Raw genomic sequence first — 19070 nt, 5'->3', positions numbered from 1 at the left:
GTTTGTGGACGATTCCACGGCTATCAAAACATGCAATAATCATCGTTTTCACCTTCGACTTGCTCATGCGAGCTTTTTTCGGGCGGGTGGGCGTGCGGAGACAACCATTGTGCCTTCGAAAGACGTAGGCACTACTAAGAACGCTATCACTCGCTCAATCTCGCGCAACATTTTATCGTGACGCGTTGCACTTGATTTCGTTTTTCTATTTTCTTGACGAGCACTACAAACACACGCCTACTCAACTTGACGCAGCAGGCGAACTAAACAAGCTAGAGCGATGGCATATATCAATGGAGGCAATAAAATCAGTCTCATTACTTAATTGTCAAACCTCGTATATCGGGCAACATGTGAGTTATCTCAATGAAGATAAGAGAGCGTGTGTTTTGGTATATTTGTGCCTTAAATAAATAAAATTGCGCGAAAAATTGACTTAGCCTCCATATAACATCCGAGTGACTTTACTCCTTATGATTGGTGATGGCATGTGAGGTTCCTTAACATATTCTTCTTCTCTTTAATAGCATAGATACCGCTTACGCGGTTATAGCCGAGTTAACAACAGCGCGCCAATCATTTCTTCTTTAAGCTATTTGACGCCGATTCAAGACACCAAGTGCAGCCAGGTTCTTTTCCACCTGGTCTCTCCAAGTGAATGTTTTCCTCTTCCTCTGCTTTCCCCGCCGGTATTGTTTCGAATACTTTCAGAGTTGGAGTGTTTTCATCCGAACGGACGACATTATTTAGCCAGAGCAGCCACTGCCTCTTAATTCGCTGAACTATGTCAATGTCATCGTATAACTTATATAGCTCTTTGTTCCGTCGAATGCGAAATTTGCCGTTGCCAATCCGCAATGGATCATAAATCTTCCGCAGAACCTTTCTCTCGAAAACTCGTAACGACGACTCTCCAGCCTGCAGCCATGCCTCTGCACCATTTAGCAGGACGGGAATAATGAGTGTCTTATAGAGTTTGGTTTTTGTTCGTCTAAAGAGGAGTTTACTTCTCAATTGCCTACTCAGTCCGAAGTAGCACCTGTTGGCAAAAGTTATTCTGCGTTGGATTTCGAAGCTGTTGGTGCTAATACTGGTTCCAAGAAAGACAAAATTTTCTACACATTTTCTTAGTATGTGGAATATTAATAGTATGTAGAATTGGCCAAAATAGATAAAATTGGGTGGATACTACATATCGTCACCTAAAATGCAAAATAACGTAACAACATTTTCAAAAATTTACAGTGGCGTGAATGAAACACGAAATAAAATGGAGCAAGAGTGAAAAAAATTGTAGTATTGGTTATTTTTATTTATTTATTTAAATGAGATTTAATTATTAATAATTAATACACAGAGAATTAAGCACTGGCTACCAGGGCCTTCGGCTATCTATTACAATAGTTATGTCTAATTAAAATTAAGTGTGAAATTAATACTGAGTTTTTATTTGCTTATAATATTTAAATGTTATTTATCTTACATATCTTAAGAAAATTGTTGATAGCATTTATGTTGTCAATGTTTGGTGTTTTCAGCAGACGGGAGGGTTCCCTGTTTCCAAAAGATGGTTTTCCTTTTTTGTGCTAGTGCAGTGCAGTCGTTTAGGATGTGGTTAACTGAGTCGTTTGGATGGATTGCAAAGTGTGCAGCTAGGTTTTTCCGTTTTGTTCAGCAGATAATTGTGTGTTCTTAAAGTATGACCTAATCTAAGGCGCACAAATATTTTTATGTATTAGCAGGAACAGTCGGATGGGTAGTTTTGCTTGACACCAGTGGGATTGTGTTCCTTGTATTGGTGTTGAAAGTTTATCCAGTCTCTAAGAGTTTGACTCGTAAAGCTCTTTTTACTAGGTTGCGAATATCTTTTGATGTGACGTGTGCGTACGAGAAAACTGGTTCTCTACTCGCCTTTTTTTGGCGCGATCGTCTGCAAGTTGGTTGCCTCTAATACCAGCGTGTCCAGGGATCCACATTATCTTGATTATGTTTTTTGTGTTTGTATAAATATCTTTTATATTCTTGATCAATACTGAGTTATTTGTATCATTCAACAGCGCGGTAATTGTCGATTTGCTATCACTGCATATGATGTGTTTTTCTTTAGATTGTGCAATAAATAGCACCGCTTCGTATATCGCAGCCGCTTCAGCTGTAAGTATAGAGCAGTACGGTGGTAAAGTACCGACGGTTATAATGACACCTTGGTCGTTTGTCACTGCAAACGAAGTGTGGGTGTCCGATTTTGATCCATCGGTGTAGATAATTTTCCACTCTGGTTTATAAGTGTTTACTGCGTCGTTAAATAGCTGGTTATATTGTTCTGCGTTGGTGGTTGATTTTTGATACTTGAATAACGTACTTATTATGCATGATTTTAACGTCAGCCAGTGAGGATGAGTGTTCTCCTTTATTAATTGTGGTGTTGATATTATGTCAAGTTTTTTTGCATAATGTTTATACATTGTACGATCGTGGATAGTTTTTGGTGGTACGATATGTTTTCATCGCATTAAACAAAAAGGGAGTTTTTGCAGTGGAGGAGCTTTGGTATGAGCATCATTGTATTCTGCTTTGTTCGGAGATGGATGCTGGGTAGACCTGCTTCAGTTAAGACCACTTTGGTTGGAGAAGTAGGGAATGAGCGAATGCTCCTTTTTACCGCTATGTGATAAGGGGTTTCAATGAGTGCGAGATGGGACTTAGCACAGTGTCCATAGATTGCGAGTCCAAAGTCTATTTTTGACAACATCAATGCTTTTACAATATTTATGAGAGTTGAGATATGGATATGACAGTGTTTTGAAGAGAGAAACTTTATAATATTTAGTCTATTAAGTAAACTTAATCTAACATATTTACAATGTTCCTTAAATGTTAGTTTTTTGTCAAAAATTAAGCCAAGTATTCTTAAAGTTGTAGTGTGAGGAATTTGTGTGTTTTCGAAGGATAGGTTAGGGAAGGTGCATTTTCTTTTTCTGCAAACGTGAAATACAGTGCGCTTTTTGTTTGCAGAAACTTTTTGTTCCTGACGTTTTAGACCATTCTGCTATTTCGGTTAGATGTTGCTAAAATGATTTTTACTTGGTTTAAATTTTTAAAGCCGAAAAATTTAAAACATCGTCTGCGTAGATGATATGGTCTACACATCGGTATGAGGTTATTAAGTTGCTTAATTGGTTAAAGGCAATAATAAATAGTGTTGTTGAAAGGGGAGATCCTTGGGGTATGCCATTATGTAGGGGGTATATGTTGGAGTTGTGGTTACTAACACTTACTGTAATCTTACGATTTGAAAGGAATGACTTTATGAAATTATACATTTTATCTCCAATGTCCCATTTTTTTAATTCTTGTAATACCGTATGAGCTCCAATTCTATCGAATGCTTTCTCAAAATCTAGACTGAGGACGGATAAGTGATTTTTGGTAGATATTGTTGTTGTAGCGTGGTGTTCAAAGTAAAGAAGTGGGTCAATGACGCCAAGACCACTTTGAAAACCAAACTGGTTGGGGCTTATCAGTCCTTTTTGTTTTAAATACCACATGAGTCTCTTTGATATAATTTTTTCCAAAACTTTGGCAATGCAGGGTATCAAGGAAATAGGTCTGAAGTCTGAAATTGAGGCACTCGATTTGTTGGGTTTAGGGATGGGAATAATTGTAGTTTTTTTCCATTCTTGAGGTACAATACCCTGTTTTAATATGTTGTTGTATAGGGTTATAAGTCTGATTTTTAAAGAGTATGGAAGATTTTTTAGGAGGGGGTAGGAAATTTTGTCTGATCCTGGGGTTTTTCCGGACATTTTGCTGATAGTAGAATCGAACTCTTCTAATGTAATGGGAGATTCTATCAATGTAGCTTCGAAACACGGGGATGGGTTGTGGTATGTTTGGGAAATGATTTGATTAGAAAGTGTTATAAAATTCGGATGAAAGTTGAAATTTTTGGAGTTGTTTGACCATGTTTGTGCAAAGTTTTCAGCAATATGCTGCGGATCGTAAATGGGACCTACGGGAGATTGAATAAAATCAATTTTATTTTGTTTATGTCCTCCTGAAAGAGATTTGATGTCATTCCATATTTTTTTAGAGCTTGAAGTGGGTTTTATATTAGCTGTTAGTTTTTCAAGGGCTATGCGTTTAGCAGACTTTAGTTCTCTTCTGAAGTTAGAGTTTGCTTTTTTGTATCTAATTAAGTTTTCAGTTGTTACGTTTTGTTTGAATTTAGACCAAAGAGCTTGTTTTGTATTTCTCAAGGCAGTTAATAGATTGGACCAATACGGTAGTTTGGCGGAAAATTTTTTTGTGCTAGTTTGGGGAATGGAGATATGTGCAGCGGATCGAATAATCCTTTTATTTTGATGCTTCTGCGTTTATGTTTTCTGATATTATTTCAACACTTGTTGATGTGTTGAGCAGGGAGCAATATTTTAACCAATCAGCTTTATCTGCAAGGAATTTTGATCTCGGCTTAATTATGTATTGCATCGGTGTGATGAGGGTAGTTATGATAGGAAAGTGGTCGCTATTGTGAAGGTCTTCTAGAGTATAAGAACAGAGTTTATGGGCTATGGAAGCTGAACAAAGAGCGATGTCTATATGAGTGAAAGTTTTGTGGGAGGAAAAGTGAGTTGGTGATCTATCATTAAGAACAAATAAGTTTTTTGAGAAAATAACATCTTCCATTATTTGGCCTCTTCCATTTGAGAAGGTAGATCCCCATAGGGGGCTCCAAGCATTAAAATCTCCAATGATTATTGTGGGTGCAGGAACAGCGTTAATGACACCTATTAGTTCTCCTGCAGTAAACTTTTGATTCGGAGGGATGTAGCATGTGACTATGGAAAATTTGAAACCGATGTTAATTTCTATTGCAATGGCGGAAATGTTGGAAAAGACTGGGATACGTTTGTGTTTGATATGTTTTTTGATAAACAGGGCAATGCCTTGTTTAGCTGATTTGTTTTGTGGTAGATTATGGAAATAACCAATGTATTTGTGAGGAGTATATGCAGTTTTATTTGCTGGGAGGTGAGTTTCTTGTAATGCAATTACGTGTGGTGAGAATTCATTTATGAGTATATTTAAATCTGGATAATTGTTAAATAGACCTTTCAAATTCCACTGGAGAATTCTCATAGTCTATTTTGTGATGGGGGTTGTGTGGGTAATGGGGCGGCGGGAGTGTTACTGAGTTGGGTGATCAAGTTTGAAATGAGTGAGTTTATTGCGTTGTAGTCAAAAGGTGTTACAGTTGAGTCTTCGACTGCACTTGTTGTTGGAAACGAATGAGTTGAATTTGTTTGATTTATAGTGGTTGTTACATTTTCTTCGTTGTTTGTGCTGATTGTTTTAGAGTTGGAAGTTGTAGGTGAAGTAATAGAGGAGAGCGAGATTTGCTCTTTTGTTTGAGTGTTTTGTTGATTGTTTGTGGGAGTTATGTTTGTCGGGTTGTTAATAACGTTAGCGAATGAAGGAGATGAAGAATTGAAAACAGGTGGTGTTTGTGCTTTATGGATATTTACTGCTTCGCGGAAAGAGCATTTATTGTCTGTTTGAATTGTTATTATATTCTTAATTTGAGTGAACTTTGGACACAGTTTACTTGAAGCTGGGTGATCAGCAGAACAGTTTGCACAGAGAGTGCGAGTACAGGGTGAGGGATTGTGGGTTGGTAATGCACATGTATCGCAAGTAGGGACCTTATTACAGCGTTTTTTAGTGTGACCAAGTAACTGGCAGTTTTTGCATCTCATAGGATTTGGATAGTATGGTCTTACCTTTGTTGTATACCATGAAACATCAATTTTTTCCGGTAGGGAGTAGCGATCGAAAGTTAGGAGGACTACACCACTTGGAGTTGGTTGGCTATTTATGTATTTCGGAAATTTATAAATTGATATGACACCCTGTTCTTTCAAGTTTTCAATTATTTCGTTCTCTGGAATATCGTTTAGGCACGGAGCGTAAATAGTACCTTTGCATGAGTTTAGATTTTTGTGGAGCTCAATTTTTACACTGCATATCCCAACGAGTTGCTTTGTTGTAGTGAATTTTTTTACGATAGTGCTATTTTTAACTAGGAGTAGCAAATTACCGTCCCTTAGTTGACTGATTTTTATTATTTCAGAGCTAATATGTTTCAGGGCTTTGTGAACGGCGAAGCAGGAAAATTTATTCAACGGTTTATTTGCATCACTTGAACTTATCACTATATATTTAGGACTGTCTTTAATTGTTGTTGGTAGAGTAGGAAATAATTCTTCATTCGATATAGGGTTGGCTTTTTTTTTTCTTTTTGCTTGAGGACTAGAAGATAATAGGGCGAACCTATTATTTTCTAGAGCGGTCCCCCAAGGGGACATGTTTTTACAATTTGATTTAATTAATAAGAGTTAGTAAATAAGAGCAGGCTTATTGAAAAATAAGGTGCGAAAAGGAATGCGAAAATGTAACTTGCACTAGCGAAATTGATTAACACAACGAAATTACTGATAGCACAACCGTATGCGTCGAGTGACAGTCGGAGACTGTAGTATTGGTTAAAACTGGTTTATATTATAAATATAATTTGAAGTAGTGTATCGTAATCAATAATATAGTCAATTTCGAATTTTTTGATGATACGATATTTTGCATTTTAGGTATGTATAATGATTTTCGTTTTTCTAAATAACCGTTTTGTCGAATATTTCGGTCAGTGTATGAGTTGTATACATATATATGTACATATATACAGTTGAACTTCCATAAGTCGATCTCTTGAATTGGCAATATATGGTAAGTCAAATTTCATACACATTTCCTTCCATAACTCAAAGTGTCTCTAACTCGAAGCTATTTTGTGGATTATGGTGATGCAGGTTAAAGAAGTTCAACTTGGATTCCGATCCTTTTGTTGGCGGTTTGCACCTTAAGGTATTTTCCTGATTTTGATTATTGTAAGTTGCAAGAATATAGTATAAAGGGTTCGGTTGCACCCCGAACTTAGCCCTTCGTTTATTATCATGTTTTTACTGATCTGCTTTGTTAGTACTTACATAGTTGTAGGGCATACGTATTATTTTGCTTAATTTCAAGTTTCTCTTTGCTTTTATAACTAACAAACATTTATTTATTTATTTATTAAATGAAAAATAGTAATACAATTATTATCTTACAGAGTAAGAAGCACTAGCTGCCAGGGCTTACGGTTTACTGCTCTAATAAAACTGTATTGTCTAGAATATTAATATATTAGCCAGTAAAACGTAAATACTATAAGATCAATATTACTGTCAGTACTATTATTAAAATAATTGATGTTAGTAAGGGAAGTTATTTGGATGTAAGATAACTTACAATTTGAGAATTAAATTAAATTTATAAGGCCAGTTTTGGCTACCTTGTGGATGTTTTGCTCCGAAAAAACCTTGAGCGTATTTGAAATGGGTTTGTCATGAAATAGTGCGTTTCTAGTTGCACTAAACTTAGTGCATTCATCGAGAAGGTGTTTAACTGTAAGCGATGGATAAGTGCAGAATTCGCAGCGTGGTCTATTTGAACCGTTTAGCAGGTGCGAGTGCGTGGCCATGGTACGCGCAATCCGAAGTCGAGTAAAAGCAATAATATCGTTTGTTCGGCAGGTGGACGGAATATGTGGCTACATGCCAGTTGTGTTGAAGTTCGAGTAATAGTGTTGCACTCTGTTCCAAAACTTCGTTGTCTGTTCTTTAAGGAAGTAGTCTGACGAGTAGAAAGATATCCTTCCTCACCATATAATTGAAGGTAAATAATGGCTCCATTGCTACGGATTTTGCTTTAAGATATGCTAATTCGTTGCCAATAATTCCAGCGTGACCAGGAATCCACATAATTTTGATTTCTTTGCCTTTTTGTATAAGTTTGGTGCGTATTTCAGAAATTAAGGATGCCTTTGTTAGTAACATTCATGATACTAGCAATAGTTGACATACTGTCTGTGCAGATTATCGTCTTGTTGTTTGATTCTGAGGCTGCTAGTATTGCGTTGTATACTGCAACTGCCTCTGCCGTATACACTGGTCCATAATTTGGTAGATTGCCTGCTATTACTGTTTTCCCATCGGATTGGACCACAGCGAATGACGTGTAGTCCTTCGACTTTGACCCATCGGTGTAGTACATTGTCCATTCGTTCCGAAAAAGAGCACTGTATTCTTCAAAAAGGCGCTGGAATACTGTTGTGCTTGTGGTTGACTTGGCGTGATTTGTTAAACCGAGAAGGAAAGATGAGTAGCTTAAGTCCCAATGTGGTGAACTGATTGGAGGCAGAAAATATGATTTCGAGTCTATTCCTAAAATTTTAGCGTATTCCAGCACTCTGTGCAATGTTGGCGTGCGTCTTGGTGTTTTATTAACGGCCCATATCGTTGTGGTAGTGTCATACATAATACTATTTCTGCTGAGAAAGATCTTTGGGATAATCCTCATAGTGGTATATTCAAAACTTTCTTGTAAGGTAGACATTCCAGATTCGGCTAAGATGCCATGAATCTGGAATGTTGGAAGGGCGCGTATACTCCTTCGAACGGCTGCATGATACGTCGAAGAGAACAGTTTTATATTACTCTTTGCACTATTTCCGAAAATTGGTAAGCCATAGTCAATCTTCGACAGTATTATAGCCTTAGTAACATTAATTAAAGTGTTTGGATGAATAAGGCAGTGTTTAGAAGATAGATATTTAATAATATTCAACCTGACAGCTAGGCTTTTTTTAACCTAAGACAGTGCTCTTTAAAAGTTAAACGTTTGTCAAAAGTAATTCCAAGGAAACATAAGCTAGAAACATTTGAAATATTAATATTATTGCGAACTAAGTTTAAATCCTACGCTGGCTAGGTCATGTTGTCCGAATGGGCAAAAACACTCCAGCTCTGAAAGTATTCGACGCAGTACCCGCCGGGGGAAGCAGAGGAAGGGGAAGACCTCCACTCCGTTGGAAGGACCAGGTGGAGAAAGACCTGGCTACGCTTGGAATATCCAATTGGCGCCACGTAGCGAAAAGAAGAAACGACTGGCGCGCTGTTGTTAACTATGCTATAATCGCGTAAGCGGTGTCTACGCCAATTTAGAAGAAGAAGAAGTTTAAATCCGTACATTTATGTTTGCGGCATATGTGAAAATATTTGCACTTATTAAGCGACAGAGTCGCTTCAGAAAAATTTGACCAGTTAGAGATATCGGTTAGTATTTTTAAAAATTTATTTTTAACAGTGTTTAGATTACTTATTTTAGAATAGAGTAAATCGTCATCTGCATAAATAATGTGGTATAAGTTCTTATGTCTGCTCATTATGTGGCTTAATTCATTCAAGGCGATAGCTAATAGCATTACGGAAAAAGGGAATCATTGTGGGATTCCATTTTGTTGGTTATGTAAACTGGTAAAAACATTATTTTCTTTTACTTTGAATTTACGGTTAGTGAGAAAATACTTGATAAAATGGTATATTTTATTACCATATTTACATTTTTCTAATTGTCGTAGAACTATGTGAGCTCCGACACGATCAAAAGCCTTTTCAAAATATAGACTGAGCGTAGAAATATGATTGCGGGAAGACAAACCATATGAAACGAAACTTTCAAAAAGAAGGAGCGCGTCGGAACTTCCTTGCCCCTCTTTGAAAGCGAACTGATGTGAACTTATTAAACTATGTTTGGAAGTATACCACATAATTCGTTTTGAAACGATTTTTTCTATTAACTTACTCATGCAACATATAAGTGAAATAGGTCTATAATTTAGAACTTCTGAGGACGGGTTAGTAGACTTTGGTATGGGAGCAATTGTTGCAATTTTCCAGTTTTGTGGATAAATTCCGCTCGTTAAAATTTGAGTGAAAAGATTGATTAATCGTAATTTAAGCGGTGGAGGCAAGTTTTTATCATATCGTATGAAATTCTATCTGCGCCAGGAGTTTTCCCTGACAGAGAAGATATTGTACTTTCGAATTCTAGATAAGTGATCTCTGATTCTATTATTTTAGCTGGTGAGTTAAGCTGAATGTAGACTCAAATGCGACTCAGAGTTTCATATTTTTCATCTATAAAAGCGGAACTAAAGTTCCCGTCGCTAGAATACGTAGACCAAGTGGAGGCAAACTGTTCAGCTATCGCCTTGGGATCGAATAGTGGACCAGTTGGGCTATTAACAAAATTTAGATTGACTTGGGAAGGTGAGCCAGTTAGCATTATTATGTCCGACCAAATCTTTTTAGGATTAGAACTGTGATTTATTTCTGTGGTAAGTTTTTCGAAGCACATTCGTTTTGCTTCTTTAGTCTCCAGTTATGCTGTTTTATATTTCTTAAGCTCTCCAACTCCTTTGACCAGTATGGAACTACTTTTAGAAACAGTTTGCGGGATTGAAAGGTGCGCTGCAGACTTTAATATTCTGGTGATATTAGCCGCCTCTTTATTGACATTTTGAGATACAAGGATTTGATCGCAGAACAGAATTGCCTTTTGCGTGTATTTAGACCAGTCTGCTTTTCCTGTCAGAAACTTTGGTTTAGGAAAGGCCATTGCAAAGGAAGACGTTGCGATTTCAGTTACTATTGGGTAGTGGTCACTACCACACTAATTATCAAGAGTTTGGCTATTCACTTTGGAGCCAAGTATATTGGTAGAGCAAATAGATAGGCGTGCGTAAAAGAATGTAGAAAAATGAGTCGGGGCACCGTTGTTCAATACGGTAAGATTCTCTGTAAGAACTAAGTTTTCCAGAATTAATCCTCTTTGGTTGGTTCGGGGGGAGCCCCATAATGGGGACCACGAATTCAAATCTCCAACCAGGATTACGGGCTTGGGTACTAAGGAGAGAATTTGCTGAAGCTCAGTAAGCGTGAAATTTTGCTGTGGGGGGATATACAAGCACATAGTCATAAATTTAAACTCTATGGATATCTGAATGGCTAATGAAGCTTGTAAGGCAATGAAGTGTAGTGAGATTTTTTTAATGAGAATTTCAAGTTCAGTATAGTTGTTGTAGAAGCCCTTTATGTTCCATTGGAGTATATTGAACTTGCTCTATGGACAAAGAAGAATGGATTAAATTTCTTCATCGTCGAAAGTTGGCATTGGTCTGAGTGACTGTATTGTTGAGAAATTAATGGGTTGCTCTGTGAGTTGTTGATAAAAGCATTTAAGGTGTGAAATTATTAGCAAAGCTGTTAAGAGTGCTGCGGGAAGAAGAATTGAGAGAAACAAATGAAAGGGATTGAGAGTTTACTGGATTTATTGTGTTACTTTTTTCTGGAACATAATTTAGTTTTAGAGTGTAAGAAGAGGTTGCTGAAGTGTTTAAGTCGTTGTTGGCGTTTGGAGTAAGATATGTTTGAGCAGTATTAGTGCTCTTTACAGTGTCAGTGTGAGAGACTTCAGAAGAAGTTTTATTGGATTCGGAAGGTATATGAATGGAATGTGCTGTAGGAATATTTGAGTAGTTGTAATTCTTTGGTTCGTTTTGTTTTACTTTTTCTGCAAAAGTAGTGCTTGGAAGGCTGGGCACTTGTGCTTTATGTAATTTTATAGCCTCACGCATCATACATTTGATCACAGTTCTAATTTTTAGAATTTCTTTAGTTTGGATGTACCTAGGACAAGTATTTGAATATGATGGGTGCTCACCAGCGCAATTAGCGCATAAGATGCGCAGACATTGTACTGAGCCGCGAGGAGGGAAATTACAAGTTTCACACGCAGGCTTGTTGTTACACCTTTTAATGGTATGCTCTAAGAGTTGACATAATTTACATCTCATTGAATTGGGAAAATATGGTCTTACACTGGCTGAGCGCCATGAAACCTCCACTTTACTAGCTAGTTCATATAAATCGAAAGTAAGACGGGTAACTCCGGTGTGAACTAAGGTATTGTCCACCTTTTTTTTTGAATTTATGCTCTCCTACTACACCTTGCTCTTTCATGTTTTCAATAATTTCGTCTTCAGGGACATTATTGAGGCATGGTGCAAATATTGTACATTTGGAAAAGTTATAGCTTACTTTCACTTCACAAATTCCATTCAATCGCTTTGTAGTTAAAAACTTTTGTGCAATTGTTGGATTTTTTACCAGCAACAACAAATTACCATCCCGTAGCTCAGAAATAATAATAGTAATACCCAACGATTACCCTTCTCCTGCCCAACCGACGCGAGGGGCGCAATCCGCGAACGAGCGGAATTAGCCGAGTCATAAAAGGCAAGAGAGTTTTAAGCGTTGCGATCTTAAGCTGCTCAGCTACAGAAACAAAAATTTCAACAGCCGAAATTAAGAATTAGATTAAAGTTTATAATTATTAAATGTTACTTGTTAAGAGTAGATAAAATAATTTTTTTAATGGTAAAGAGTGAGTCTGTTAGATCAAATGTGCTGGAATGAAAATTGAAATCATGACATATACGGCGGAATGGTTCGTTTAACTCAAAATTTTTTCTAGAAAATTTTAAAAGTAGGGTCTAAACTGCCTGGTAGGGCGAGCGGGAACGTTAAAATTAATATCAGATAAGAGAGATGGGCTGCAGACTGACCCATTCATGAGTTTTACAAGAAATATTATACCAAGCATCTCCCTACGACTAGCGAGTGTCGGGAGATTTATAAGTTTTAAACGGTTAATGTAAGGGGGAAGATTTAAACTGGAATCCCAATGCAAATGATTTAAGGCAAAAAGTGAAAAATGTTTTTGAACGGACTCTAACTTATCCGAATGGACTTGGTAACTAGGGTTCCAAACCACAGAAGCATACTCCAATATAGGCCTCACAAGAGATGTAAAAAGAATTTTTGTGGTAAGCGGATCTCTAAATTCTTTAGACCAACGTTTAACAAAACTAAGAGCACCTTTAGCTTTAAAAACCGTGGAAGATACGTGAAGATTAAAATTGAGTTTGGGGTCCATAGTTACTCCCAGATCAACAAAACTGCATACTTGCTCCAACCTAAAGTTTTGTATTGCGTATGAGGTAGGGTCTACAGCTCTACGTGAAAAGCACATCGTTTTACATTTTTTAAGGTTCAATGGCATGTCATTTCTATCACACCAAGAAACTAGGTTGTTTAAGTCTGTTTGCAACTGACATCTTTCGCTGTTTGAAGTATATGTTTTAAAAAGTTTTACATCGTCAGCATATAATAAAACTTTTGAAAACTTAACAACAGATGATATGTCGTTAATAAATAACAAGAACAGAATTGGACCAAGATGGCTACCTTGAGGAACGCCTGAAGGAACATTGATTATGTCAGAAAAAGTATCTTTAAATATGACTTGTTGAATTCTATTACAAAGATAAGAAGCAACCCATTTTAGAAATATTGGTTGAAAACCAAGAAGATCAAGTTTATTCAAAAGAATTGAATGGTTTACTTTATCAAAAGCTTTACTAAAATCTGTATATATAACATCGGTATTCTTATTCTCCCTAAAGCCCGTTGATACATGTGATACAAATTCAAGCAAATTAGTTGTGGTAGATTTCCCTTTACGAAAACCATGCTGAGAACAAGAAATTATTGGAGAGATCCGGAAGGTTATGTCGTCTGTTATAATTGCTTCAAAAAGTTTAGGTATTGCAGACAACTTTGCTATTCCCCTATAGTTTTCAATAGGTGACCTAAATCCACTCTTATGCAAAGGAATTATAAATGACTTTTTCCATATGGATGGAAATAAGCCTTGCATAAGAGATGAGTTAAATAGTTTTGTTAGGGGTTGGTATATATATTTGGCACATTTCTTAAGAAAGCATGAGGGAATCATATCTGGGCCGTAATTGTATGATTGTTCTAACATATTTAACTGATTTAAGACGTCTCGTTTCGAAATGTAGGTGCATTAATGACAGAAATCGGACATAACTTGTGCTGATGCGAACATTTTGTGGAGATTTTGAAGAGTAATTGGACCTAAAGAATTCAGCGAACATATTAGAAATGGTGTGATTGTCACCGGACATACTAGACTTATTATTCATAGCGGACGGAAAATTAGAAATCCTTGCGTTTGGAGTTGACGAAACCATAAAACAATTTTGGGATTACGTATAATATTTTTTTTACTTTATTTATATAATTACTATAACATATTTTGTTAAGTTCAGCAAATTGTCGACGCAATTTAGAATATTTTGAATAGTTAGTAACTAAAAACCAGTTTTTTTAAAAAGTTTAAAAGCACGAGATTTTCTATTTTTTAATTTACATAATTCTTTCGGAAAACCATAAATTATAACTAATTTTTTGAGTAACAACACACTTCGAACATATTTTTCAAATAAGTTTACAATAGTTTCATTAAAGTGGGAAGCACTAAATTCAATATTGCCACTGTAATCTGGCCAAGTTATTTTAGAAAGTTCGTAATTAATCTTCTTAAAATTAGCTTTCGCAAAGTTGAACCGAAAACAAAGGCCTTGTGTATTATTATAAGCAAAGTTGGCTATGATTTCGATGTTAATTTCCAAAGCAGGATGATACGTGTCCTCTGGCCGAACTAAAGGATCACATCGGACAACAGAGAACATTGAAGCGTTATCGACGTAAACTAGATCTAAGAGCTTACCAAATTCATTTGAAATTAAATTAATTTGGTTAAGACCCAACTCCGACATTTCATCTAAGAACTCGTTAAAACATGAACGAGTACTAATAGGGATGGTGTGATCATCAATAGATTTCCATGATGTGGAAATTATTTATTTGCTTATAGCTTCCAATGCTTTATGCACTGCAAAACACGAGTATTTCGATATTCGTTTTGTTGAATCACTTGCTGAAATAGTAAGAAATTTTGGATTGTTCTGTTTAGCTTTAGGTAATTCAGGAAAAACTAGGTTGATATATTGTTTTTTTACGTTTGGCTTGGGGACATTCAGCTAACACAGCGAACCAATTGTCCCCCAAATTTGGTGGCCCGGGGGCCATTAGAGATAATTAAAGCACAGGCACTTGTAGTGAAGGTAACACGTGTGTTGATACAATGTTGAAATTACGCGCACAAGAATAATGCTTAGCGGGAAGCAGAAAATTGATGAGCACCACAGAGAAAGAATAGCCTGAATTTACGTCCACTCGCGATGAGTATCAGTCGGAGACTGCTAACAAACATAAAATCACAGTGTTGCAGTTGAGTTTACATTATCATTATTATCACAGCATTTTCACATTTCTTGGCTCAAGTAAAACGGTCAAAGCTTAAATAACATTTTTAATATTTATTTGTGAAATCATTGTTTTATTTTTTGTGCATGGGTACTACAAATACACATATGCAAATATTGATTGCTTTATAAATCAACCGTGTTTATAAAGTTTTACTGTTATAAGTATAAAATATAAGTGACATTGTGGGAAATCACTGTTAGAATGAGCATTTATTTTTCCTTTTTCGTTTACAATTTAATAACTTGTCAGTTAGTATTTTTTAACCATTTGCACCAATAATCTCTCATAGTAGTAAATAAAATGCAACAGCTGCGGTAATATTTGGATACAAATAATGGGAATGATTATAAAATAGATAAGAGGGACAGATACAGAGATTACGCCAAGGTTTTACTTTTTTCGGCCAAGAAAACCAAGGATAACTAAAATAAAATCGAGCACAATATAGATTTGTTTTTGTTTCTATGTTACCTTTCCTCAAAGCAACTTTGTTTCTATCATTCTTGTAATTCAAACTTCCTACATTAAATTATACTGCACTGGTATTCCGCAGGACTAATACAAGCTGATGACGAGAAGCGCGTCACCGCAATACGAAATACGAACGACACAATTTATAAATGTATTTGTAAGGATTAAACGCAACAAAGGGTGGCGCACTTAGAATGCTTGCAGAGTGGACGCTCAAAGGCGAGCCGAGCGCAAGGCTGATTTCGAAATTAACAACAAAAATTATATATTTAATAAAGTAATGAATGTTTTTTTCGTAAAGGAAAAAAATACTCCGTAAAAAGTAGGGCTATTTAATACTATGGGAGGTTGGAATCATGAGTAGAAGTTCACGCAAGTAAGGAAAGTTTTCCGATTGCGATTTACTTAGGAGTGGTCTGAATCGATTATTTTACATATGGCTCAATCAGCTCACGACTTCCGGTATTAGACCAAGTATTCTCTGGGTAGCCAAAGAACATCCGCTTGAAGGTGAGCTAAAGTGAGATGGCGAACCATCCCTCGCTAGGATTGTGCACTGGGTTTGGGACCCGCCCGCCACGTAAAAAACGCTCCCAATGACAAGCAATAAGCAGCCTCGGAAGATAAACCCTCCTTTTGATGACGACCATGGCAAACAATGGATAATGATTTAAGGGCATGCACATGGAATGTCCGGTCCCTTAATTGGGAAGGTGCTGCTGCCAAGCGGGTTGATATCCTCGATAGAGTGAAGCTGCTCCCGCTACGATGTTAAGATCGTGCTTGGCGACTTTAACGTCCGGGTGGGCAAAGAAGGTATCTTTGGCACAACATGCCACTTAATGGGTTAGGGCTGATCGATTTCGCCGCTGACTGAAATACTTGTTAATAGATTTCCGGACGAGCTATTCAATTATGAACGCAAAAAACATCAGCTTCTTTGTAGAATATGGTCGGACGAAAGCCAGCTCGACGATTGGAATTTAAGTGTGCTCTGCCCAATTCACTAAACGGGAGACTCCTCAACATCGCATATAAAGTTCTATCGGTGTGGCTTTAGACCTAGAAAATCAACAACGGACAAGATTTTCACCATGCACCATATCTTGAAAAAGATCCGTGAAAAGAGAATCGACATATACCTCCTCTTCGCCGATTTCAAAGCTGCTTTTGACAGCACGAAAACGAGCTGCCTTTACGCCGCGATGTCTGAATTTGGTATCCTCGCAAAAATAATACGACTGTGTAAAGTTCTCTGTCGACAAAAACCAAACTCTATAAGTCACTCAATGTCAAGGGCGATGACAAATCTGATGAGTCGACGTTACAAGTTTTTGAGAGAAAGGTTCTGCGGAAGATTTATGGTCCTTCGCGCGTTGGCCACGGCGAATATCGCATTCGATGGAATGATGAGATGTATGAGATATGCGACGACATTGACATAGTTCAGCGAATTAAACATCGGCATCGAAGCAGTACCCGCCGAGGGAAGCAGAGAAAGAAGAAGACCCCACACCTTGGGAAAGTCCTTGCTGCGCTGGTAATCTTCAATTGGCGCCACCTTGCGAAAAGAAGAAACGACTGGCACGCTGTTGTTCCCGATATATTAGGAGTTTGCATCTTAAATGCTTTGCGTTCAGTTCAACTTTGAGCGTGTACTCTGCAGGCACCCTTAAACGTGCATATACCAGTATGTATGTATGCTTCATTGTCGTTGGTGACACAATTATATCAAAGTATCAAAGCTGGTGCAATGGTTTCTGGTGCGGACGTCGCAAGACAAGGTCGTAAAGCAATTTTAACTTGATTATTAATTTTGTATTAAACAAAAGTTTAATATCCTCAAACTTATATCTATCGTATATCTGTCTTATCTAGATTGTTCACACAATAGTCGTTGATACAAGGTCGTAAAGCAATTCTAAATTGATTATTAATTATTAATAAACGGTTAAAATTCAGGTCGAAGCAACTCAATCAGGTATGTTGGGGCGAGAGCAATGCCTCAACTGATTCTATTAACGTTTGAAATTATTCAGGGACATTTTTAGATGTAAGATGCCATGTTCCAAAGACACTTTGAAGATAATTCTCTTCCGATATTTTCTTTGGCACTTGAAAAGTGAAAGAATCAAATTATGTAGGTGCAAGTGCTGTCTGATTTCGTTAATTTTCATAAAGTAACTTATTATACTAATGCCGAAGTAATTTTACGAACCAAATTTGGTGAGGATTGGTCCACTGATACAAGTTTTCACTTAAAAAAAAAGCGATGCCACGCCCACTTTGTCCAATTTTGGCATGGATTCCTTTAAGCTCTAACGAAACGTTTTGGGTGTAAAATTTAATGTCTCTGGCAGTGGTTTCATCAAAATCCAAGCATATTTATTTATTACAGACAGACGGATGAACAGACAGTCACTATAATATTTCTGTCGCGATTAATTTAAAATGATACAAACATCCGTTAGGTGAACAAAACTTTTATACTCGGAAGCAACATATTGCTAGAGTATAAAAATAAATAATTCCATATATCAGTTTACCGGTATTTGGCTCTGGTGCGTGTTGTAATTTTCAAACTGTTTTAATAATTTGTGGACATAATTTTTATATTATGTCCAATTTTCACAAGTTTTGCTGCATACTTTTGTTATTAGGGTCCCATTGCACTGATTTTTTAACCGGTTTTAATTTATGCTGCAGGGGATCCTTTCTATATTTTTCTTTGTAGCCGAAAATATCAACTTAACTAGAGGAAAAACCAGTATTCACATTAGTAAAGTTTGTGAAAGGCATCTCTAATCTAATTTTTAGTACCAAATCATACTAGGCTTAAGATATCAAGTTACTTTTAACGATAGATTATAAACTGATATACATAATTTGAGGAACATGCTGCGAAAGCATAAGAAATACGTATCAGATGTATGACTGTATTTTGAACAATGTACAATATATGTACATATATAAATACTTACCCAATCAAGGGAGTTTTTAAATTGAGAAATCCGTTCAATTTTTTATTGATATTATTTTGCAATGGTGTTGTTAATGATTGTGCAGTGGTCTGTTGTTGCAGTTTCGCAGGTGGTATTGGTGTATCCTGCATCTCTTGAGTGGAGGATTGCGGTAGTCTGAAATATACAAAGAAAAAATATTTCTTTTAAAAGAAGTCTTTTTTTAAACATGGATATTTTAGACTTCTACCAGCTCCATTTACCGCAGTTACAAATCTGACATGACCGCTGCAAGTTTCATTCTTACGTTTTGATAATTGTAGAAAATTGTACCCTTTTTTTGGGTCAAATTATGATTCAATTATACAATGAAAATGTGTTTTTTGTGTAATAACTGTTAGAATGCTAAAAAGAGTACAAAAAAACCGTATAATATGTTGAG

General features: G+C 36.5%; 1 protein-coding gene across 4 annotated transcripts in view; it reads right to left on the bottom strand.

Annotated features, from left to right (window-relative positions):
• Positions 1-18808, bottom strand: part of LOC120782070 (synaptotagmin-7) — a 118879-nt gene extending 100071 nt beyond the window's left edge. For all 4 annotated transcript variants that reach the window (XM_040114226.1, XM_040114222.1, XM_040114227.1 and 1 more), the window contains exon 1: positions 18650-18808. In XM_040114226.1, the coding sequence (XP_039970160.1) occupies positions 18650-18780 (131 nt within the window). In that variant the 5' untranslated portion in view covers positions 18781-18808. The remainder of the gene's footprint in view (positions 1-18649) is intronic.
• Between the last annotated feature and the right edge of the window lie 262 nt (positions 18809-19070).

The sequence above is a fragment of the Bactrocera tryoni genome, unplaced genomic scaffold (assembly GCF_016617805.1).
Source record: "Bactrocera tryoni isolate S06 unplaced genomic scaffold, CSIRO_BtryS06_freeze2 scaffold_925, whole genome shotgun sequence".
Taxonomy (NCBI): domain Eukaryota; kingdom Metazoa; phylum Arthropoda; class Insecta; order Diptera; family Tephritidae; genus Bactrocera; species Bactrocera tryoni.
The sequence above is the reverse complement of the archived record's forward strand: the minus strand, read 5'-3'. Positions and strand labels throughout refer to the sequence as shown.